General features: G+C 37.4%; 1 protein-coding gene across 1 annotated transcript in view; it reads right to left on the bottom strand.

Annotated features, from left to right (window-relative positions):
- STK17B (serine/threonine kinase 17b) overlaps positions 1-17,278 on the bottom strand; it is a 32,359-nt gene extending 15,081 nt beyond the window's left edge. Inside the window, exons 1-3 of the mRNA XM_029225233.1 lie at positions 17,046-17,278; positions 7,287-7,452; positions 1,735-1,947 (exon numbers count right to left, since the gene is read on the bottom strand). Coding sequence (XP_029081066.1) covers positions 1,735-1,947; positions 7,287-7,408 — 335 coding nt within the window. The 5' untranslated portion in view covers positions 7,409-7,452; positions 17,046-17,278. The remainder of the gene's footprint in view (positions 1-1,734; positions 1,948-7,286; positions 7,453-17,045) is intronic.
- Positions 17,279-25,540: the final 8,262 nt, after the last annotated feature.

Raw genomic sequence — 25,540 nt, 5'->3', positions numbered from 1 at the left:
TACTGGGTAGGGTATCTGAATTAATTTTCAGAGTATGAACAAGGTCCATCCATAAAATGTGTTAAAACTTTTTGATGTATTTTGTTGTTGCTATTAGGATGAGCACCCCCAAGAGAGGATTTTATGAAAGTGGTCAATGCTCCTATTGTATACTCACTCTCCAAACCTAGTATTCCATTAAGTACTGTTTTTGAAAAATATTAGCTACTGTTCACATACTTCAAACATGCAGATGTCATGCAAGTAGATAACTTTTTAAAGGTCGGCTTAAGAATTTGACAAAAATAAACCAAAAATGTATGAAAATGAAATCCTATTGGTAGAATCCCGGTCTTCTCTGCAATTCTAATTTATTTTGAAGGTACTATAATATACCGTAATTGGTATGTTGCTGTTCTGGGAGATATACATAGTATTCATTCTTAAACAAACTACTTGTAGGTTTAGCATTTTGCAAAATAAGCATTTTCATTTACAAGTTCACTCTAGGCAATCATCTTTCCTGGTACAAAAATATTTAGATTTTTAAATAAATATATAAGCAAACCTATTCATCCCTTAAAATAACTGAACCCTAAAACTTAACTAATATACTTTTATTTTATTTATTTATTTTTTTGCGGTACGTGGGCCTCTCACTGTTGTGGCCTCTTCCGTTGCGGAGCACAGGCTCCGGACGCGCAGGCTCAGCGGCCATGGCTCACGGGCCCAGCCGCTCCACGGCATGTGGGACCTTCCCGGACCGGGGCACGAACCTGTGTCCCCTGCATCGGCAGGCAGACTCTCAATCACTGTGCCACCAGGGAAGCCCCTGACTAATATACTTTTAAATTCAAAAAGGCAATAGTGCAGTTAACTACTAAAAAGGATTACTATATTTATAATTTTTTTTTTGCTAAAACACCTCTTTAGTTTTTTTTTATAAAAACTATTTTGTAATAAACTATCAGAACCTAAAGTACACTAAACATAAACTTAGCTGGTCTCTACTAAGTGTTGTAAATGTTCAGATACACATTTTACATAATTATAATAAATGTGTCAGACTGTCACATTTTAGAGTAACACATCAATAACAACACTGTTTTAGAGTAACATGTCAACATACTGGTTAACAAGCCAGTTAGTTTAACCATATTCTATCCCGACTTGACAAATTATTGAAATCTAGGTGTTTTCAACTTTTCACTGACTTGTGGGACGAGATATATATTTTTTCTTATTGCTGTAATTCCTAACATAGTGTTTTGCACATCACACATACTAAATACATGTGTTTTTTTTAACGAACTATGTGGTTTACCTTTCATTCATGCAAGTTTACCTTTTTATTCTCCTTGGGTCACTTCCTTGGATGTGCTTTTCAAATAACTGAATATACAAATTATTTCAATCCTATTTGCCCACCAGATTGTTCTGCAGAAAACCTCATCAATTTTCTGTGCCATTAGCAATGAAAGTATACTCATTTCACCATATTCCGCAAACACGGTATTGTCATTTGTTTACTGAATGCTGTTTAATTAGTTTTTGGGTATGAGTGTGAGGCTGCACATTAAGTTTTGTGAAAACATATAAATATACACTATGTTCCTCTAATATTTTATCGACAGGAATCTTTACAAGTTCTTGTCTTACTTTTATCATTCTTGTTCTTGACATTTCAAGCAACCTTATCCAACAATTAAAATAGGTACTATAAATTTACTTCAATTTTTAAAAATGTATACTTACTGTTCCAATATCAAAATGATTTCATTTGTATTTTCATAGACTTCATGAAGATTAATTACATGGGGACAGGACTTTGCCAATTCAAGTACTGCAATCTCATGCAGAATCTCTGCTCGACAATCCTGTCCTCTTCTTCTCTTTTTCAGAAATTTTGCAGCATATTCTTCACCAGTAGATTTTGATATACATTGTCTAACCACAGCAAATTTTCCTCTGGGGGCAAAAGTGAGGACAATCAATTTTAACTTTTCCATAGAGAACAATATTAGTATAACACAGATACTGTTATACCTCCAACTCTGTCCATCCTTTCAAATATTCATGTCATCAGGAATTTATCTTTGTTCTCTTAACCTAATCAACTACTGTATGTATTTTTATAAAATTTATAGTACTATCACATGAAAATATAAATGGCAAATGTAATAACAAGATAAGACAATTATATTTATTCTTTACTATCATATCATTAATATGATACATTACCATTGTAGGGGGAGATCTAATTTGCCTACCAACTCCATGCCATACTCTTGATATAAATTATTGTGTTTAAGTATCACAACAATTCTACATAGTAAATATTATTCTGTTTGGCAGACTCCAGAGAAGATATGTATCTTGGTCTATTTTCAAAGACCAAGAGTTTCACATTAACCCTCTATGAAAAATTTTAGCTTTCCTTCAAATGAAAAAAATTAAATGCAAAAATGGGTATTTGACTTATTTACTTTTATTAGTGTAATCATTCTGCCTTTCAACATCACTTTTAACAAGCTTTGAAGCTTTCTATCACAATTTGTCAATTGTTCTACCAGAGTATCTCTTAGTATTGCTCAGTGCCATGAAGCTTATAACAGATACCAAAGGTATATACATCTTACGGAGAGTATCCAAAGACACTTCATGATCAAGTAAGAAAATTCATGGTTATCAGTAGCTACGTACAAACACACCATTAAGGTCATATTTATCATTTTAGGAATAAACGCGTTTTACCTCTCTCCAATAACAGTGCTCAACATTTCAGCCAAAAGTTTAAAAGACTGGCAAATGATGTATTCTAAGCCTATAGTTGCCCAAAATTTAGTTTCTCAAAGACCTAAGCTACTTTGAGTCAGACTATTTTAAGAAACTAATAAAAGCTATTGACTGCCTACCCAGAAAAATGTACACATGCCCTTATATAGAAAGTTTTACATATAATTTCAGACGGTTTTCAGATTTCAAAGACCATCCATAAACTTCCTAAGCCTGGCCCAGGGGGTCCAAAATTAACACCTTCTATCCTAAGGCTCAAATGACTCACTGGATACTAACAAATCAGGTATAAATAAAAACCTATCTTTAATACACTTGGGATTTGGGGTGGGAGTCGGGGACAGAATAAATTGCTTGACTGTATTTTTACTTGCTATTCTCAAGCAGCAGGATGACAAAGATCCCTACTGTTTATATCCCAAATTTCCTCAAAATTGGTGCCAATGAAAAGCACTGGAAACCAACCTGAGAAGGTATAGTTACTAATGCAAAAAGCTATTTTTTAAAGAAGTGGCCAAGCTATAATTTGATTCTTTTACATTTATCAAAATAAATATCAACTCAGAAAATTTGCATGCACAAACTTGATTTTTTGATAGAACTTTTCATTTAAGATTTGAGAATGCTTAATTTATTATTTTACTTATTTATTTATTTAACATCTTTATTGGAGTCTAATTGCTTTACAATGGTGTATTAGTTTCTGCTTTATGAGAATGCTTAATTTAAATTATATTTTCTTACTATATACAAAAGGAATACAAATCAATGCATTTTAATGACCACACACAAAAAGTTAATCAGTCCCTTTGTTTTATACTCAAACTGCCCATGTTTTATAGATTTTATGCTGGATAAACTGAGTCAAACTAAGAGTAAATGACTCATGAAAGGTTATATATGGAAATGGAGTACCACGACTTAAATTGTGGAATGTGAAATCCTAGCTTTCTCTTCTGACCATTACAAAACAATTCCTCCCTTTAAGATAGTTTTTTTTTTAAGAGGTAAATTCACTTTTGCCAACTCTTAGATTTAGAAGTGAAAATTTGTCTAAAACAAAAAGGAAACTTTGAGTCTTATGAAGAAATTCACCTTGTAAAACTTAGGAAACAAACTAGTTAGCCAAGAAATCTGTCCATCTGAAAAAGTTTATAGTACCAATTATGACAATTAAGTTCTGCTGTAATTTTACAATTATATCTATAAGCCAGAATTTTCTCAGGAACAAAGAGCAAAATTAAATAATAACACTTTTACCTAATTGTTTCAGGTATTCTTATGAGGCTTACAAGTATAGTACTCATTAATGCAAAGGAAAGATGACCAAATGATATTGGTAATAATTTGCCAATGTTCACCACTAAGTAAAAGCTCCATGAGGGCAGAAACCCTATCTGTCCTAATTACTACAGTAATTATAAAATCTACACTTCGCTAACTAACACATAATAGGAACTGAATATCTGTTGAATGAATGCAAGAGTTATGAACCTACTATAGTACCATACATTGTGCTACTTTGTATACTGTACTTAAAGCATTTACATTTTTAAAGTTTATTTGAGACTCAAATAAAATTTTACATATTCATTTATGTACTGTTAAATAAGGTAAACATTTTTACCATAATTATCAGATGACTTAGGGAAAAAAAGCAAGTATTCGTTTTCCATTCTAAAATGCTAATTGTCATTTAGAAGTATCAAAAATAATATTTAATATATAATGTTCCTATGTCAAATTTAACAGAAACATTTAAGAAAATTTAAAACCCTTAACAATAGCACTTAATTCATACCCTAAAAAGGCAAGGCTGTCTAGATTTCCCAGCAGCTAAAAGGCCTTGTTAGTTACCCTTCTACATTCTAGAATAGACAATAAAATGTGAAAGGACGGGGGAGGGTAAGCCACAAAGGAAGCTGACGTTTATTTTTGCATCTGCCTCACCCTTCTAACCACAAGAAGTCCTATGAAACCTTGATTCAGTTGGGGGAGGGGTGGAAAAAACTTAACCAACATGTTAAAAAACAGGAACAATGCAAAGTTTTTTGAGAACAATCAAAAATGAACTGTTAACTTTTACATATTTTCTTCTAATTTGCTGAAGAAAAATAAATTCTAAAACACTAACATCTTAAAATTAATTAAAAAACTGATTTATAAAGATAATTTTGTAATCACCACATGCTAGAATTATATGTTTGTATGCTTCAAAATGTACGAGCCTCAGAAGAAACAAGATTATGATACTAATTTTCACTTTGCAAAAGTATGGGATAATATCAAAATTGGTAAAATATTGAAAGAATTTAAAGCAAGTTCATGGCAGATGAAAGGGCACGATTTCCAATTTATCAAGGTTTACTAATTAGACACATCAATATTTACCATGTAACTCATTAGCCCATATCAATTAAAAGAAAAAAGTTAGGTCTCTTTCATGAAGGTATTAGAAGATGAAATATTAGCCATCTGAATTTGTTTTCATCAGATTCTACCATGAATTTTTGCTCTAAAATGTTGTATACTGAGTCAAGTTTATGACTGTGATTTATGATGGCACCCCATTTACAAAACTTAGAATTATTAATATTGTTCTCAAAGTTTAAGTTATCAATATTGTTCTCAAAGTTTAAGTTCTCCAAAACCCTCAAAGAAAAAAAATTAGTCTTTCTAGCTCCGACACAGGCTTTCTCAATAAAGTTTTGTTGTATTCTAGATGATAAGATACTGACAATACTGTGTCCATTCTAGACTTTCTCATTTTAAAACTGATGATGAAAAAAATACAAAGTGGTCCAGAAGAGGATAACTGGATCAAGGAAGGCTCTCTGAAAATCAGGTCATAAGATGGCCATTTAAGGAAACTGGCAACATTTTGCTATATTCAAATCTCTGAAGGGTTTTTACATGGACATTATATGCAGCTACAAAAGGAGAACTATGTATAGTGGGTAGAGGTTAGCAGAATAGAAAACAGAATTCTGTGCCTAAGAGGTGCCCACAAAATGGAACAGACCATTCTGAGGTAGTGAGTTCCATCACCGAAGCATTCAAATTGAGGCTGGGTAAAACACTTGTCAGGAAAATTTTAGAAAAGACTGCTGCACTGCATAAAAAAATTACATTAGAAGGCCACTGACCACTGAAGTCCTTCCAATGTAAAGATTCTATGACTATTTAATGAATAGTGAGATACAACTAAAAGAACACTTACTCTTTCCTGTATAATGCAAAGAGAAATAATATAGATTTAGAACTAAACTATTTCTTGAAAACATTCTGAAAGGGTTTTGAAACTATATTTTATAAAAAAAATAAACCATTAGAAGACTCAAATATTTTGCACACAAAATTAAATAAATATGACAGGAATACTGAAATATGCTTTCACATTTAGTTCTTAGTCTGATGAGGTAGATATTATCACCCTTATTCTGCAAAAGAAAGACTGCATCCAATATCTGACAAGTGAAAAAGCCAGGACTAGCCTTTATCCTTGACATAAAAGACCACCAAGAATAGAATTACTTGCCATGGTTCAGTCAATTTTTGTTTTCACATTGAGATTTTCAAAGATAAAAAATCATTCACACTATTTTACTGTGCATCTATCAATACAAACACGGACTTTTACCATTTTAATGTAAAAATCAAACTGAAGACAGAAAATGATCATCATCCTACCACCCTTTGTTAAGTGTTTTTAATTTAAAGCTCAAAATGATGAATAAATAACAAATTATTTGGTATATCTTTTGTAACTTTCATAAATATTAAAATGGTAGTGCTAAATGGTCTCATAATCTCAGTTCACTCCTTGGTCTTAAGGAATTTACACCTTCGTTAACCCAAAACAGACTAGTACCAGTGTAAATACAGGTTTTACTTACAGTACATGCATTGTTTGTCATATACAGAATTATACTATCTAATATGAGTTAATTCATTTTGTTTAGAAAAGAGAAGGAGAATCTCCATATTCATTTTTTTTAGCCCAGCACAATATCCTAATGAAAAATTTTTTTATTCAACAAAAACTTCTATGGTGTTCTACTAAATACTTTACAAATATTAACTAGTTTAATCCTCACAACAACCATATAAAATAGATAACAATTATCTTCATCCCTGGTTCTCAGATGAGGAAACTACAGAACCAAGAGGTACAGTAATTTAACTGAGGTTAAATAGTAAATGGCAGAGCCCAAACTTGGATGTGGCAGTCCACTGTGCTAAGCTGCCTCTTCCCATGCACAGCCTCAAGTAAGAACCCTGACTTCCTACCATGGGCTCTGAAGCGAGGTGGGATGTATCATATATGCTCACTAACCCTCCACGGATTTGATTTCCAAGTCAGTTAAGACTAAACCCTGTAAAACATCAGCAGAGATGAGGACTTTTCTTTCTAATCACTGCAAAATAATCATCAAGTGAGTTTTATGAAAGTATAGACACAGAAATCCTAAATGTGAATTTAAACACATACACATCAAAAGTTTCCTTACCTTCCTAGCTCTTTGGATGTAAGTGTATAAAAATTACTAAAGTTTTCCATTTTAATTGGAGTTTGAGGAGTTGTAGTTAGCAAGCCCGAAATACTTCGACACTCAAATCTTCTCCTCGACATGTTAGATGATTCTCAGGTAGGCTTCTTCAGTCACTTATTTTTACCTATTTAAAAAAAGAGAAGATGCAGGATATAACTTAAATGCAATTAAGAAAAAAAAAGATGTTATCTCAGATAGGATGTGCGTTATATTATACAGCTCAAAATATAGCTATAAGATACAACCAAAAAAAAAAAGAAGAAAGAAAGAAGATTTAAGAGCATATTCTACCCAGAAGGAAGAAAAACAAAAAGCATACACATAAACTGGTATCTCCTCTATGGTACTTGAACTAAGTTACTGACTTCATTTCAGAATAAAACTACTGAAAAATCCTGTAAGACCTCCCAAATTCTTAAAAAAACAGTTAAAATAAAATTGTAATACAATCATTCAATCTCTTTTTTAAAAAACATTAAAAAAAATTTTTTTTAATTTCATTTTTAAACTCTCATTCTTTAAAGTTATATCTTCACATAACTAGATAATTTAACACAGCATGATTATAACACATAACAAGAAAATTTATAGCACATAACAAGATAATTTAACACAGCATGATTATAACACAAATGATTATTCATTTTAAATTTAATTTCACATGGCCAAACAAATTTGACGGTAAAATCACATGTTGTGAGTTATGTTACTGACATGTGAATGACTAAAAGAAATGGACTTGTTTCATAGGCCTTAGAGGCAGAACACAGCACAGAGCCTGCTATGCATGAAGAACTCTATAATTTTGTTGGATGAGTGAGTGACCACACATAAAGCCTTATTCTAGAGTTCTAATCTGTAACTGAAGCTCATATTTATCTGGAACTTTATATTTATGAGTATTTAGTTTTAACATTAAAACTACTATTTCATATTAATTGAATTCATATAATAACAGCAGACTATATATTTAAGATATGCCTGACTTTTCTGCTATGCCTATCTAATAAGAAATCCAGTATTCTTCTTCTAGCACCCTCTTATAAGAGGGTGTAGTTAGCAAAATGTGTCTCTGACACATTTTTCCTCCCCTTACTTCCTACTTGACATATTCTGTTCTTTATCTTCCTAAATTCAAATGCCATCTATATTCAACTTAGCAAGTACGCAGTATGATTAGAGGGGAGTGTTTTCAGTTTCTGTGGCCTTTGAAAAAACAAAGCCCTAACTAGTTTTGAGGTACATCTCTAGTATTCCAAAAGTAGCAGTGTAAAATTCTGAAAATAACATTTGGACTGAATCACATCTGGGTCTGAATCCCATTTATCCATCATACCAGCTATGAGACATTTAACTTTGCTAATGTTATGGGGTGAATTATGTCCCTTCCCTCATAATTCATATGTTGAAGTCCTAACCCCCTAGTACCTCAGAAAGTGACTGTATTTGGAGAAAGGGTAATTAAATTAAAATGAGGTCATTAGGGTGTGCCCTAATCCAAGAGGACAGGTGGCCTTATGAAAAAAATGAGATTAGGATACAGAAACATGTAGAGGGAAGATCATGTGAAAACATAGGGAGAAGCCCATCCACAAGAAACCAGCCCTGCTGACACCTTGATTCCAAAATTCTACTCTCCAGAATTGTAAGAAAATAAATTACTATTGCTTAAGTCACCTGATGTACAGTACTTTGTTGTAGCAGCCTAGCAAAGTAATACAGCTACTTTAAAAAAGAAAGAAATATTTCAAATGTGTAGGAAGGGATACAAATATAACAAACACTTGGGGTTTTCAATCTTATTGCTTAGCCATATTTTGTTTAAATTAAAAATAAATAAGGCAACATAGACACAGTCGGTCCCTTCTTTCCATCCCACTAGCACTGGGTAGGAGAGCTTATCATCTCCTTGCCAACATTTGCCCCATTCAGACAGTTTTGTGGTTTAGTTTGCATTTCTCTGATTACTAGTGAGGACAGCTTCAATTCTGCTGCCCCTAAAGTATGGATGAATTATAGAATGTATCCAGCAGTACTCTAAATATTAAAAATTAAAATATGATGAACTCATGTAGAATCACACTGGTACAGTGCTAGTCACGAAAGCACATCATGATTGTTCAATAAATAAACACTGTTACTATTCTACTGAAAGATGCTCTCCACACAATCCTCTGCCATTGTTGAATAGCTGTACCCTATATTTCCACATACAAAACTCTCACCCCAAGTTAGCTTAAACTCAACTCTTAAATTCTGTCTTTTTATTCTGTTTTGATGAACTATTTGTATATTTTTAGCTCTGATGGCACTCAGTTTCATTGGTCACATATTCTTCTCTGAAAAATCAATACGGTTACCAATTTCTATGCTCAACCTTTTTTTCTTCAGGTCATCTTTGGACTTTTAAGATTTTTTCCCCTAAATTTAAGTCTATGAATTTGCATGCTTATGACCACATTTATACATAGAAAAAAGGGATATACCTGTATTATAGATACAAATTGGGCTACATTCCCAACATGGTTCCAAATCAGGCCTTAGGAAACATGAGCACAAGAACATGTCAAATTCACTCATATAGAGAGAGTACAGGCTCTTGATTCTAAGATGTTCACCTCATCTAGATTCTAGAATCTAAGATGTTTATCTCATGCTGTAATATATCAGCTAAAAAGTGATCTATTCATAAGAATCTAGTAGAATGAAGATATATTTTATAAATAATTTTCTGCTCTCAAGTTTCAAAAGAATCAATATGGATCTTAGATATACTCAAAGACTTATGTTTAATGAAGCATGATTTATAATAGTTAAAAAAATAAAAAGCCTGTAGAATGAATGAATCCCAAAGTCCAACAATAGGGAAATGGCTAAATATACCTAAATAATAGGATATTATATACCTGATAAAAATTGTGCTTTCAAAGAATATTTTTAACTCATATAATACTAAATGAAAAAAGGAAGACAAAACTTTACATACAGTATGATAATTTTGTCATATAAAGTATATGTATTTGTTATATATAATTTTTGATATGTTACATAATTTTGTTAAATATAAAAGCAAATAGAGGAAAATACTGGAAAACTATGGCAACATATTAACAGTGGTTATCTTTGGGTGGTGAGATTATGGCAGTATTTATACTTTCCTGTGTTTAAGTTATCTACACCTAGCAGGTATAGACGAAAACTAATAAATGCCTTTGGGTAAAAAAGATGGCTTTGAATATATATGACTAGACTCTAAACGCAGAAACTTACCCATTTTTAACAGCAAAACATATCTCTTTACACATTAAGTGTTACTTGGCTGGAAGCTCATGAGCTATTATTGCTCAGGTTTTTTAAGGCCTCAACGTTTTCTCTGCATTTATTTAGAGCATATGGTATTCATTATCCAAATAACATGTCTGTTCTTATGCAAAGACCATATAAGCATTTAGGGTAAATACTAAGCAAGAATTAATACCTTGTTTAATACTGCATAGAAAGAACAATTTCATAAATTCTGAATTAATGTTATAGTTATAATTCTATATAATGAATAATAATTTGTAACCTTAAGACATATGCCTTTATTATATCACTTGGTGAAAATCCAGATTCATCCCGGAATCCCTCCAAAAAAAAAATCCAAAATGTGATATCCAAAATATAATACTAATAGGTATTAAGTTTTGTAATACCTGTTCAGTTATATTAGAAGGAAAAAAAACTTACCTTTTTTAAAAAAAGGATTGAAATAAATAGTGATAATAAAAACAGGGCCTATTAATCAAGCTACTTAATAGCATTTCCTAATACTAGACATTGGCTTGTGTTTAATTTTTTACCTAACAGATTTTCCTCCCCTCACATGTACTGTTGGTCATCATAATGGATGAATGTACCATGGTATTTGTATATTTGTATGATTATAAATGCAGCTGAAAAGTGTTGGGTAATCAGCAGTTTTTAAAATACATGTTAGTATAAAAATCATTTTCTGAATTGTGATAAATTTTACTCTGTCTCTGAATATGCTGGAAACACAAGCCATGTCTCAGAAAAAAGGAAAAGCACATTTCTGAAGGTTGAACTTTAAGCTTATCTACTTATTGCAAATATACCTATATTACAAACTGCCTTAGGGATCCATATAGCATCCCTTAAGTGTAGCTTCCTTCTATTTACTGCACTTGCACCAGTTGCCGCAGCCTAGATATTTTTTCCATTTCCTCTCCTTTAGCCAATTTTGCATATAGTGGAGCAAGAATGTCACCTTTTTCCACCAATCCCTCCACAAACAGCTTGCTGCCCTTCATGTAAGATTTAATCCTTGGGCACAAGCAGGTTATCAATCAGCTGTCTTTCCTTGCATCTTCCTAAATTTCCCACTGAATCCTCTTTAACTCCAACAATCACAGACCTTTTCTTGTTTTCTACCATAATTCACAGGCCTATAACTGACTCTAAATTACCAATAGGTCTCACTCCATTTGAAATGCATCTCATAACACTATTAGGCTATACTAATAAAAAATCTCAAGGTACTTAGTGCGTAAATTTGTGTGTGTGTGTGCGCACACATGAGTAGGTACACAATTATAGACACAATCAGGCACTAAAAACAGTAAGAGGATAATAGAAGAAGGCAAGGTACAATTAAGCTTCCAATTACACAATACTATCAATACTAGGAAAAATGGCGCCTCAAGTTCATTTGCAAAGTTTTTTTTTCATTAACTCCCATTACAATAATCACAATAAGAATTCAGATATGGATCAGTGAAGGAAGGAAAAAAGGAAATGTTAGGCTTGATCTGGGCCTTTAATTTACTTGAAGGGAGAAAGCAAATGTGATGTGATCAAAAGTAAGACAAACAGTCCCTATAAACCTCTAAATAGCTCTATTTAAAAATATTCATCACGGGCTTCCCTGGTGGCGCAGTGGTTGGGAGTCCGCCTGCCGGTGCGGGGGACGCGGGTTCGTGCTCCAGTCCGGGAGGATCCCACGTGCCGCGGAGCGGCTGGGCCCGTGAGCCATGGCCGCTGGGCCTGCGCGTGTGCTCCGCGGCGGGAGGGGCCCCGGCACTGAGAGGCCCGCGTACCGCAAAACGAAACAAACAAACAAAAAATATTCATCACGATATTCATTTCAAAGTTATCATATAAAAATGTTTTATAAAATAGAATACATCATATAACACTAAATAAAAACATCTAGAGAATTAAATTATCTGCTTTGATCCTTGCATTAGCTTCCCAGTAGCTACAAGTTCAAGTCCTTATAGCATGCACACAAAAGCCTTTGAGGCCAGGTACACACCAGCTTCATTTCCTGCCACACTTGTAGCTCATCTTTTGCCTCCACATCTCTCTTATACTCTGCTGTCTGAACATCCTTTCTACCTTTCTTTAAATGCAAAAACTCTTCGTATGCATCCTTCTTACCTCAACAAAGAATGTCATCTCCCCCAGGAAGCTTTGCCTAAAACCCACAGGTTGCCTTTAATGCCTGTCCTTTACGCTTCAAATAGGAGGAGCCTTGACATACCTCTTTACCTCAACATTTAACATGTTAGCCTGCAATTATATTTAGTGTCTGAAGGGTTGCAACCATTTGCTTTCATGCCTAAACTCCCAGCACGGTGTCTGGCACCTGGTAGGAATTTTTTTTAAATGTCTGATGAACTGAATTAAGAATTATGAAATATAGCAAGAAGAATTTTTAGGTACATCTCATATCTTCAAGGGTTTAGCAGAACTTGAGATCCATCTTGAAATTATCATATTGGAGCTTCAAATGCAGCTAATCTCTGCTTAATTCAGTATTTGGCTAAATAAAATAAGAAATATTTTAAATTGCTATTAGAGAACTTCAGTTCTAAACAGGATAGCCGTAGTCTGGAAACATGGATAAAATTATAATATCATATATTGTAATATAATACCAACGGGCCATTTATTTTGTATTTACCTATCTTTCCAAACTAGGTGGCCACATGATGCTATACCTACTTCAGCTAAGAATATCAATATTTTAAGAGCTGCCTCAATCAGGAAATCCAGACACTTGTCCTGCCAAGGACTGATAAATCAAGATCTTCATGAAGTAAATTTGAAAGGCAATGGAAAGCAAAGTAAGGCACAAGATGAGAGGGGAAAAAAACTTTTTCTTTCTACATTAGCATTTATAGCTACCAAGTTTTCCCTAGGAAACAGAGGAACTGTAGATTTCTTTATCTAGAATCCATCAGAATAAAGGAAGAACTTTCTGCTAGTGTGGTAAAAGGATACATTTTTAATTAGTCATTGATCAGAAGCAAAGGTATTTGTGTAGGGAAAGGGATGATGATGATTTTCAATTTCAAGGAAGAGACTGTTCTTTATATGTATTCTACTAACAGGTTTGTTTGTTCTATTAAGATTGAATAGAAAGCATAATTCAAGAATTTAATCCTTTGAAAATCACAACAGGAAGCCAGCTGACTCTAGTCTAACTAGTCTAATCTAGTATATACTATCCAAGGGCTAAAGTCCCAGGTAATGACCCCAGGACTGATTCTGTGCCATGACAGGTAAGTCCTGGTGCTGTCTCTTCTACCTTCAGAAGAAGAATTAAACCCTATAATTATGGACCAGGATGGAAAGATGTTGAAAACGGAAATATAGTGGGCCAACAAACATACAGTGCTTGTCATTCATCAGATGGAAAATTAAGTTTCTGTTGTAAAATAAAGCACTGTTTACTTACAGCATCTCTGAAGTACTGTTTATTCAGTAAGTATTACAATGCAAAACGGAATATGATCCTCGGATTACAGATGAAACTATCATCTCACTGTTAATATTAAGATTTTTAAATGCTTCAAGTATAACGATTCCCTCTTTTGAAGAAGTTGCAAAGGGTCCAGGGTGCAGCGACACATTGCATATAGATATTAAAAGAAACTGACTAGTTTAGATGTTTAAAGTGACACTGAAGTTCAAGGTTAAATATATTTGGGGGAAAAAGGATAAATTAAAGAAATAAAAAATGAACAAAGTATGTCTTGAAAATTACATTTGTCACAACATATTTATATAAAAATATGCGACTTAATTCCTAAGTACATTTGTTAATTATTTGTCTATTATCTATTAATGTCTATTATGATAATAGACATTTGTCTATTATCAAAGAAATATCCTTTGATAATACTCTATCATAGAATATAAAATACTTAAAAACAAAATCATTGAGGGACATCCTTGGTGGTCCAGTGGTTAAGACTTCACCTTCCAATATGCAGGGGGTGTGGGTTCGATCCCTAGTCTGGGAGCTAAGATCCCACATGCCTTGTGGGCCAAAAAACAAAAACCCCAAAAACGTAAAACAGAAGGAATATTGTAACAAATTCAATAAACACATTAAAAATGGTCCACATTAAAAAAAAATCTTTAAAAAAATCATTGAATTTTGTCATCAATATTGTGGAAAATTAAAATAACTAAAACATTTAAAGTTTTCAAAAGTGGAAAGTAAGTACATAAATGACTTAATGTCTTTGACACAATCAATACCCACAGAACACAAAGAATTCTTTTGAAAAAAATTAATCAAAATCCTTTAAAAGCAGTACCTCTAGAAGCACTGTCCTACGTAGCTGCCAATTTTTTTACAGGAAATATGCACTGCAATATAACATACGTGCAACTGTAAGACAATTTTAGAATTAAGTGAAAGTGTCAGCAATCGATTTCCTTGATTCCTGGGTTTTAAATTAGGTCTCTAAGAGAAAAACAGGGAAATTTTGATAAGGAAATTCTCTCTTATAATTATCAAACAGCTTCAAAAACAAAGCTTTTAAAACATATTTAAATGTTTACTTAACACCAGTAAAACACTGTCAGTGCAAGTCTAAAGATAAAATTGTAAACATGCCATAAAATGCCTGTACCTTCTTCAGCTTTGCTGTTAATACGCTGACACAGTGATCAATTTGTCAAGTCCCAACGTTCCTAAAAACTGATTCTATCTTAACCAAATTGTAATTCACTATTCAATGAGCCCAAGAGAAACTACAACCATTCCGTCCACACACAAAAATGAAAGGCCTTCAATAACACAATTTTTACTTTTAAAACTTGAATATATTGCCATGTAAATACATTTCACTTCAATTTCAGATCCATAATTTAGAAAAATGATGTAAAATGTATGATATGTACCTCAAAAATAAAGCAGCTATTAACAACTTCAGTTATTAAAATATAAGAAAAACTTTAAAAAAACTGAACATCTGCTCAGAGGAGGATGAAGGGGGAAGAAGAGAGGTCTTAAACTAGGACATTGCTTCTATGGACTAGCTTTTTCAAAAACACAATTTTACGGGTGTGTGGTTTAACATTTATAAAACAAACATTCTGGAAGTTGTTGAAAACTACTTCTGGACAGTTTACTATAAAACTATAAAATGGTGAATCAATGACAAAGTAGGTTTATCATCTTTTCCTTTTATAAAATTGTGCTCCCGGGCTCAAAATGCCAAGTTACATTTGCTGCCACTTGCCCAATCATCTCAGTAGACCATGCTGTCTCAGGGCACATTCTCAAAGGCTTGAGAACCTAAGGGGGTGACACCACATCAAACATCACTGCTTATCATCAGTACCAGGTATGTAAACATTACGTTGGCAAAACAATCAGTGAATGTGACACACCGACCTAATATAATTGAATTCTGATCAGCATGTGGCTTTAAAATGTTTTCTCTTCCTTAATTTCAATTTGCAAATTGATGTTGGAGGGCCTCTAGTCCCATCACAGACAGCGGAAGAACATCAGCTACCAGCTGCCCATAAAGTCTCTTTCAACTTCGTCTCTACTTGCCCCCCCCCAAGGGAATTCAAATGAAGAGCTTTTCCCTACACTAAAACAAAGAGCTGGGTAAATGTCAAAATCGTAGCCGTCACGTAGTTGTATAGTTTGAGGATGGGTCGTGTACCCTTTGCGGTTTACATGGCGTCAAAATAAAACCAGATCGCTAGAAATCACAGAAACAACTATAACTCGACTTCTCTATTCACTGACTTTAAAAAACTGTTCACAAGTAGTAACTGAAAATCCCCCACAAGATGAGCACAAACTTCTCTCCAGACGAAAGACAGCTGTGAGCAGGACGTGTCCATCAGTCCAGATGTGAACACGTCCTGTGCCTACACCACAGCTGTAAACTCGGCAGGGACCTGAAGGGACCACGTTGACGCGACGTGGAAGGGACGCGATCGAGCCGGTCGCGAAGGGGGCCCCCACGGGACGCGACCCAGGGAGAGTCCGTGCCAGCCAGGCGACGGCGCGCACACAGTCAGACAGACAGACACACACACACGAGCGCGCGCGCGCGCTCCCCGGGCTGAGAAGGGTACTGGGAGGACCAGCCGCCGCTCCCAGCGCCGAACCCGAGGGAACCAGGGAAGCAGGACTCCAGCCGGAATGCGGCGAGGGATTCGGAGCAGTCGGGCCACCTAGGGGCGGCGGTGTCTGAGCCCATCTTCCCCAGGCCGGGGGTCAGAGGGGACCCCGGATCCGCCCACACCGCCTTGATCCCTCCTCGGGACCCCTCCCACGTTCTGGGTCTCTGTTCCACGGGTAAAGGGGGCTGGTTCAGGGGTTTGGAGTCGCAGCCCCCAGTCCACCCGCCAATCCCGGCAGGACCGCGGACGCGCGAGGCGGAAGACACTGACCGCTCAGGCAGCAGCAGGTTCTCCCGATGCTGCCCCCTCCAAGGGGGCTCCAGTCCCGCCCAACGCAGGTGGGCACGACAAGACGCGTTCTCCAGCTCTAGTTCCGTGAGGTGCCGGGTAGCTCCAAGCGTGGCAGGACCCACTTTTACTCTTCTGGACAACGGCCAACAGTTGTGACCTGACCTCCCCGTGAGGTGGCTCCCGGCTACGGCGGCGAAGACGGTGACGGAAGGTTACAGTTGAGGTTTGAAAACTGCAGCCGCGTTGCGGGGCAGAGCTGTAGGCTAGAACCCACCCCCTCGGTCGCGAAAGCCAATCCGAGCGCGCATGGAGGGCTGGGCTGTCACGTGAGGAGAGGGCGGGGCGCCAGCCAGCGGCGCGTGCTGCGAGGCGGGGCTCAGTGGTGAGGGGGTGCGGCCGCCGCCCGGCGGTCGGAAGCTGGGCGGAGCTGCAGAGCAGGTGGGGCGCGCTCGGGTAATTGCTGCGAGAAAGGAGTAGGGCGCCAACCTGACCGCGCACAGGGCTGTAACTCCGACCCAGTGCATCCCGGCCTTCAGAGTGGCAGTCCACGCGGCGTGAATATCTGAGACTGGGGAGAGGGAAGAAGGAAAGTTAGTCGCTGCTTCTGACTCATTCTCAAACTTCTGTGCCTGTTTTCTGACTCTTCCCGGTCGTCTTCCTTATCACCTGAACACACTCGGCCAGTGGAGAGTCCAGTTTGCTCGAACTTGGCAAGCATCAGCATCGCTGGGAGATTTATGGAACTTGGGCCCCACCGCTAAAGTCCGCTCCAGCGAACTGAGTTCTTCTGAGGCATGGTTGAAGGCAGTGAAAAGAGAGTCCAAATAAGATGAATTGCTGTTTTTGCATATAGGGTACTAAGGGAAAAGATGAAAGCTCCTCAGCAGGCTACTCAGGATCTGTTATCTCTTCGAGAGAATGAAAAATTTGAAAGTCCTGTGCAAGACACAACTGCGGGTTTTTTGTTTGTTTTATATGATCTAGGGTTGGTTGCAAAGTATATTTACAGTAATTGTAGAAGACTATTGAGAAAATATGTTGGGAGGGGAATCGTTCTCTTTCAAAAGACTTCAACACTCAGTCAGCATTTAAAGAGCAGATTTTCTTGTTCTATCCCAGTAAGCTGAGCAAATTGCCATCAAGCCGTCCATTTGCTCTTCCGTACTGTATGCTTCCCAAGATAAGTGCTTAAAATGCCTCACAGTCATCTACTCGTCTCCTTGCTGTTACTTAACTAACTCATCCCAGTTTAATGTGTCTAGTCCCTAAACCTTGTCACTTGGAGAGTATTGCTTCCATCCATCTAATTTCTTGTTGCTAACAATTGGACTGACAAGTTAAGATGGAGGGGAAAAAAACCCTGCATGCTGAAATGGACTTTTCAGCTATTATTTTCTAAGAATCCACAAACAGTGAGACTGTCCCCATCTTTTCTTTTATGAACACAGGGGTGGTTCCTAGAAGTCTCAGCACCAGCACTGGAACCAGTAACCTCCGGAAATCTCACGACCGCAGCATGGCGGTGATTTCTGTTTTGCCAGTGCACGCACGTGTGTGTGTTTAACTCTGGACCTCCTGAGTATCAACACTTGATCAATAGCCAGCTCTTAGCAATCTCTCACACTCAGTCTATCTTCCCTTCTGTCACTAATCCCATGTAACCACATCACTTCACACCTAGATGCAGACCTTTCTCTCTCCCGTCACTGCCTTAAACCAACCCTCCGTGTGGTCACAAGTCCTCTGCTCTAACCAATCATCCTGCTGGGCTGATAGGCCTTTTCATGTCTTGTTTTCTCCTGCCTCTGCCTAGGCTCCAACTTTTCACCATCCTCTTCATCAGCACCTGTTCATCAATTTCCAACTTGAAGAAGTTACCCCCTCCAGAAATCACAAATCTTTGCTGATTTCTACTTTCCACTCCCAGCCCGATCACCTCTTTTCCCTCTGTCCCTAGGTGCAGGGCTTATACTTGTTCCCTGTGTTTCTCTTATGCCCCTAAATAGATTGTTAACCCTTGTGCCTGATGTCAGATTTGCCAGCTAGGATTTAGCTCAGCTACTTACTTGGTCTCAGGCACTGTGGTTCAAGTAACGAGGAACTCCTGGTGCTAAGGAGGAGACTGTACCATCTGTGACCTTGCAGTAACATTCAGGAGTCAGCACATCCCTTCATCCTACCTCATTTACCTAAAGTCATTCATAGCCGTGTCAAAGGTGCATGTTCTTGCTCTCCTTCCCTTGAGTGGGAAATCCCCATGTGACCTAATGGTCATTCTGTAGTCATTGCCTCTGACTGCACAGTTCATTAAATTGATCCTTGAATGCCACATACTGACCAGAGATGGTGGTTGTTATGGGCTGAATATGTTTCCACCAAATTGATACACTGAGGTCCTAATACCCAGTACCTCAGAAAATGACTGTATTTGGGGACAGGGCCTTTAAAGAGAATTAAAGTAAAATAAAATTGTATAGTGGGGCCCTAATCCAAGACAAAAAGATTACACCATCAGGAAAATGAAAAGGCAGCCCACTGAATGGGAGAAAATGTTTTCAAATCATATATCTGGTAAGGGGTTAATATCCAAAATACATAAAGAACTCACACAACTCAACAGTAAAAAAACCAATCCGATTAAAAAATGGGCAGAAGATCTGAATAGACATTTTTCCAAAGAAGACATACAGATAGCCAACATGTGCTTGAAAAAAACACTCAACATCACTAATCATCAGGGAAATGCAAATCAAAACCATAATGAGATACCACCTCTCACTTGTCAGAATGCTTATTATCAAAAAGATAAGAAATTACAAGTGTTGGCGAGAATGGGGAGAAAAAGGAACACTTTTGCACTGTTGGTGGGAATGTAAATTGGTGAAGCCACTATGGAAAACAATATGGAGTTTCCCCCCAAAATTAAAGATAGAACTGCCTTATGATCCAGAAATTCCACTTCTGGGTATTTATCTGAAGAAAATGAAAACTAACTGGAAAAGATATATGTGCCTCCATGTTCATTGCAGCATTATTTACAATAGCCAAAATATGGAAACAACCTAAATGTCCATAGATGGATGAATAGATAATGTTGTATGTATATGCAATGGAATATGATTCAGACATAAAAAGGATGAAATATTGCCATTTATCCAATATAGGTGGACCTCGAGGGCATCATGCTAAGTGAAATAAGTCAGAAAGACAAAGAAAAATACTGTATCATCTCACTTATACACAGAATTAAATACAAAACAATACACAGTCACACACTCACATACCCACACACTCACACACCCAGCTTATAGATACAGAAAACAGATTGATCGTTGCCAGAGGCAGGGGATGGAGAATGGGAGAAATGGGTGAAGGGGGTCAAAAGGTATAAACTTCTAGTTACAAAATAAATAAGTCATGGGTATGTAATGTACAGCACGGTGACTATGGTTAATAACACTGTATTGCATATTTGAAAGTTGCTAAGAGAGTAGGTCTTAAAAGTTCCCATCACTAGAAAAAATATTTTTTTGTAACTATGTAAGGTGGCAGATGTTAACTACACTTACTGTGGTGATCATTTTGCAATATATACAAATATCAAATCTTATGTTGTACACCTGAAACTAATGTTTATGTCAATTATACCTCAATTTAGAAAATAATTTTAAAAAAAGGGATTATGACACAGACAACACAGACTAAAGGATGACCATGTGAGGACACACTGAGAATGTGGTCATCTGGAAGACAAGGGGAGAGGCCTCAGGAGAAACTAAAACTGCCGACACCTTGATCTTGGAATTCTAGCCTCCAGAACTGTGAGAAAATAAATTTCTATTGTTTAAGCCACCCAGTCTATGGTATTTGTTATGGCAGCCCTAGCAAACTAATACAGTGGTGCTCCTCAGTCAATCCAAGTGAATCCCCATCAGTGACCAGGGATGCTGGTCCTTTCTGATCACGCCACCATACTCACCACATTCTCTCCAGGGAAAACAACCGTTCCCAATCGCACCAGGTCAGTCACCACATGCTGACCACACACTGACCAGAGAAGTTGGTCTTCCTTGATCATACATTTACTCCCTACAGATGCAGAGAGGGGGGCAGAATTTTAAACAGAGGAAAAGACCCCAAATTCAAAACTCCTGCCCTTGACACATGCTCCTTCTGAAGAAAGCCTTACCTGTTATTTTTGTGTCAAGATCCTACAATTCAATCCATGTGGAAAGAGCAAAACAAGTACTACTATCTCCAGGTAGCACTATCTCCAATTGAATAAACCAGAAATTTGTGGCCAGACTAACGGCAGCCAGACTCGGGTTGGCCGGGGTGTGGGCTAGGGTGGCGGCAGGAACAGCCTCTGAAGGCACTTGACTCAAACCTCCACCCAACAGGGGTACTCATGCTGAATGGAGACAGGCTAGTCCAAAAAGATCCCCTCTCTGGAGGCAGGAGTGCCGAGTGTACTCAGATGGGTAAGTCATGGTACATTTATCCATCGTGCCTACAGCATCCCAAGTATGGAAGCATTGGGGACCACAGAGACCTCGCATCCCCTGGCTCTCTTCAAACATGCCCTATTAGCAAAGGTAATTAGGGCAAGTCTTTCCCGACAAGAATAATGACTCAGACTGGTACAAATGTCTTCCTCAAAAGGTGACACTGTTGTTTTCTCCAAAGCACCAAAGCATGCAGCAATGTCAGAAAAAAAGAAAAGAAGTATCATGCAAGCCACATATGTCATTTTACTTTTTCATATTGGCCATGCCGCGCAGCATGCAGGATCTTAGGTCCCCGACCAGGGATCTAACCCCCGCCCCCTGCAGTGGAAGCGTGGAATCAACCACTGGACCGCCAGGGAAGTCTACCATGTATATCATTTTATATGTTCTCATAATCACATTAAAAAAAGTAAAAACAGATTAAATTAATTTTAATAATATATTTTATTTAACCCCATATATCCAAAATATTGTCATTTCAACATGCAATCAATAAGAAATTATTAATGAGATATTTTACATCCTTTTTTAATATTGTCTTAAATCTGGTGTATTTTACATGTACAACACATCCCAATTCAGATGCTAAATCTTCATCAGAAACACTTAATCTGTATTTAGACTGTACAAAATTTGTTGAGAAAAGATTCATATCCCTACATTGTTTCAAACATAAAGGTTTTCAATAACTGAATACAGTATTAGTTTCTGAATTCAAATTTAATTTAAATGACATAAAATTATAGTTGAGTCACACGACATTTCAAGTGCTCCACAGCCACACGTGGCTGGTGGCTACTGTATTGGACAGCACAGGTCCAGAGGGCTAGAAATATGCCTTCTAATTGCCTCTAAACTTTGAATTGTTTAATGCAGTACTAGACACAGTGTAGGTTCTCGGTAAATCATGGCATCAGAAGAGTTTGGAACTTCAAAAATCCTTAAGGTTCAGTAGATTAATTCTCTTATATTAGGAGGAAAACCTACAATGGGCGAAGCTAAGGGACTTGCAGAAGATCACACAACTGAACTACTGGTGCATATCTGGACAAGAATTTAGGTCTCCTGATTTTTAATCCTGAGGTCTTTCCACCTCATTACATCAGACATACTTCAGGAAAAAAAAAAGATTTTTAAATTTATTTGAATAGTCACTTGAATGATACAGGCAAAGAAAAACATACTTATATCCTAGTTGTATTTGCATAACCTGATAAAGACAGTGCATTCTAGAATATTTAAGCCTCCTTCCACTGTGGTCTGGGGTCCAGGTAGTCTCATCTGTCAGTCCCTCTTACCTCCACCCGTCACTGCTTCCTCTCCTTGGAGCTGCCTCACTGCACATCCCCCCCTCCCCCACCCACAGAGCATCCGGCCACATTTTTCTGTCTGCAGTTGTCCTCTCCCAGCTGTCTACCACAATTTGTTTAAGGTTGTGCTTCAAAGAATTCTTTATATTTGCAAATCAAAGTATTCAGTAGAAACTTCAGCAAAGTTGGAAAAGAGCTACTATTCTCCAGCCACAGACACACCAAGCTCTGAGGTCCTGCTTCCTGAGAGGTGTGTGTGTGTGTGTGTGTGTGTGTGTGTGTGTGTGTGTGAGAGAGAGAGAGAGAGAGAGAGAGAGAGGGAGAGGAGAGGGAGAGAGAGAGAGAGAGAGAGAGAGAGAGAGAGAGAGAGAGAAAGAAAGAGAGAAAGGATGGATGTGTGGTTAAGTGTGTGACATCAGACAGACCTGCACTCCAGTCCCAGTTCCACCCATTCCTAGTTGTGTGACTTTGGGCAATCCTCAGTTTCCTCCTTTGTAGAATGAGGATAATAGTAATAGCTTCCTCTGTGAGATTTCAGTGTGATAGTGCATACGGAGCCCAGTACCTGACAAGAGTAAGTCCTCCGTTCATACAAGCTGATGTTATTTTCCAGTGGTCTGCGGGCTCCCTGAGGAGGACTACGTGTAGCTCTCGGGCTCAATACCACACCTCGTGACTAGCAAAATCCCTGAGACATAGTAGGTCCTAAATGAATATTTGTCAAATGAATTTATAATATGCTTATGATTTCCCTCAAATCTTATAATGGATGCTAAGAGACATAATTGGGGGGGAAATGGTGGTAAGGAAAGGGGAGAGGGAGGTGGCTGCTTCCCCCTTCAGAATCTACCTGGCGGTGGCACCCAGGCTCATAATGAAACTGTAAGGTCAACAAATAGTGATGTCCAGGGCTATGTATGATAAAAGAATTAGAGTCATAGTGTTTAAAGGGGAGTAGATATGGAGTGGAGCAAATAAATAAATAAAGGTGTAAAATTGTCATGTATTTGATTTGAGTAGATAAATGTCTACTAGTTCTCCCCATCAAATCTCCTCCCTTTTCACCTCTAAGACACTTCCTTTACCAACTGCAAATTCCATGAATCATGACCTGGTGTCACATTCCCCAGAGCACATGGCAGGTAAGAAGTAATAAAGCTTCCAGGAAACCTTCACTAAGTGAGTCTTCTTACAACAAGCAGTCACAGGTATAGATAAGAGAGCTAACTTTTAACTCCCTTCTTGGGTGACCTTTGCCTCAAGTGGCTTAGGTTGACAGCATGAGTATTGAGAAGGCCAATCTACTCCACTAGCTGAGTCCTTTCATGGCATGAAAGTGGTGGTAATGTAGGAAATGATAATGATGATCACTGCATATACAACAAGTATATAACAAATGCAGGAGGAAGGGGCTAGAATGATCCATGTGGCAATAGATTTGAGTTAGAGACATCAAGAATATTTAAAGCATCCTTGCGTCTTTTCAGTAGTTAGCCTTCCCTTTAGATTTATAGAGTAGCACGTTATAACTTCATTTAAAGAAGAAAGAGATATAAGTATAGAGCTGTTCAGAAACTCTTCAAAGGGCATAGTTTATGAGAGAGTGGGCCTGTAATTTACTAGCTGTGAGACTTTGAGCAGGTTATAATATCTCTATGCCTCTGTTTTTTCATCTGTAAAATATAAATAATAATATACTTACCCCTTAGGGTACACAGTAACAATAGGTCATAAATACTGATGCTGGCCCTGTTCTAAATTTGCTGGTTGTGTTAACATTTAATCCTCACACTCCTGTGAGTAAAGTGCCCGCTTTGAAGGTAAGAAAATGAAGAGACAGGGAGGTTATATACTTTCCCACTGTAACCTGAGTTACTAGTAGAGTACCAACAAGAGTTAAGCTTACTCTCTATAAGGCTTTTTACTATGGATATTTAAAAACTGTAGCTATGAACAATAGAGAACAGGCTCTTGGATGTTTAATTCTTCTTAGTCGCTGGAGTTCCTGCTCTTTTCATCCTTTTGTTTCTCTCATACCTATCATTACAAAATTTCTCCACTGTTAAAATAACTTTACAAATATATAACAAATGCGAGAGGAAGTTGGGGGGCAGAATGACCCATGTGGCAACGGATTAGAGTTAGAGACGTTGGTATGAACTAATGTTTAGTTAGTAAATTCAGATGTTTACATATAGATTTCTTTATAGGTGTCTGTGCGCGCGCGGGTTAACAGACGTACACATCTCCTTGCTCTGTCAGCTGAGAGCACGGAATAGCAGTGACACTCCAATAAGCACACCTATCACTCAGGTCTTGTTTTTGTTTTTCGTTTTTTTTTTTTGCAGTACGCGGGCCTCTCACTGTTGTGGCCTCTCCCGTTGCGGAGCGCAGGCTCCGGACGCGCAGGCTCAGCGGCCATGGCTCACGGGGCCAGCCGCTCCGCGGCATGTGGGATCTTCCCAAACCGGGGCACGAACCCGTGTCTCCTGCATCGGCAGGCAGACTCTCAACCACTGCGCCACCAGGGAAGCCCCCAAGTGTCATTCTTATTACAAGTGTCATTCTCATTACATCATATTATGGGTACCAATTATCAAAATGACTTATGACTAATGTTAACTTTGATCACCTGATTGACGTACTATATGTCAAG

This window comes from Monodon monoceros, unplaced genomic scaffold, assembly GCF_005190385.1.
Source record: "Monodon monoceros isolate NGI ecotype Baffin Bay Population unplaced genomic scaffold, NGI_Narwhal_1 Super_Scaffold_16, whole genome shotgun sequence".
Lineage (NCBI taxonomy): Eukaryota > Metazoa > Chordata > Mammalia > Artiodactyla > Monodontidae > Monodon > Monodon monoceros.
Note: the sequence above shows the minus strand (reverse complement) of the source record. Positions and strands in the feature narration are given on the sequence as shown.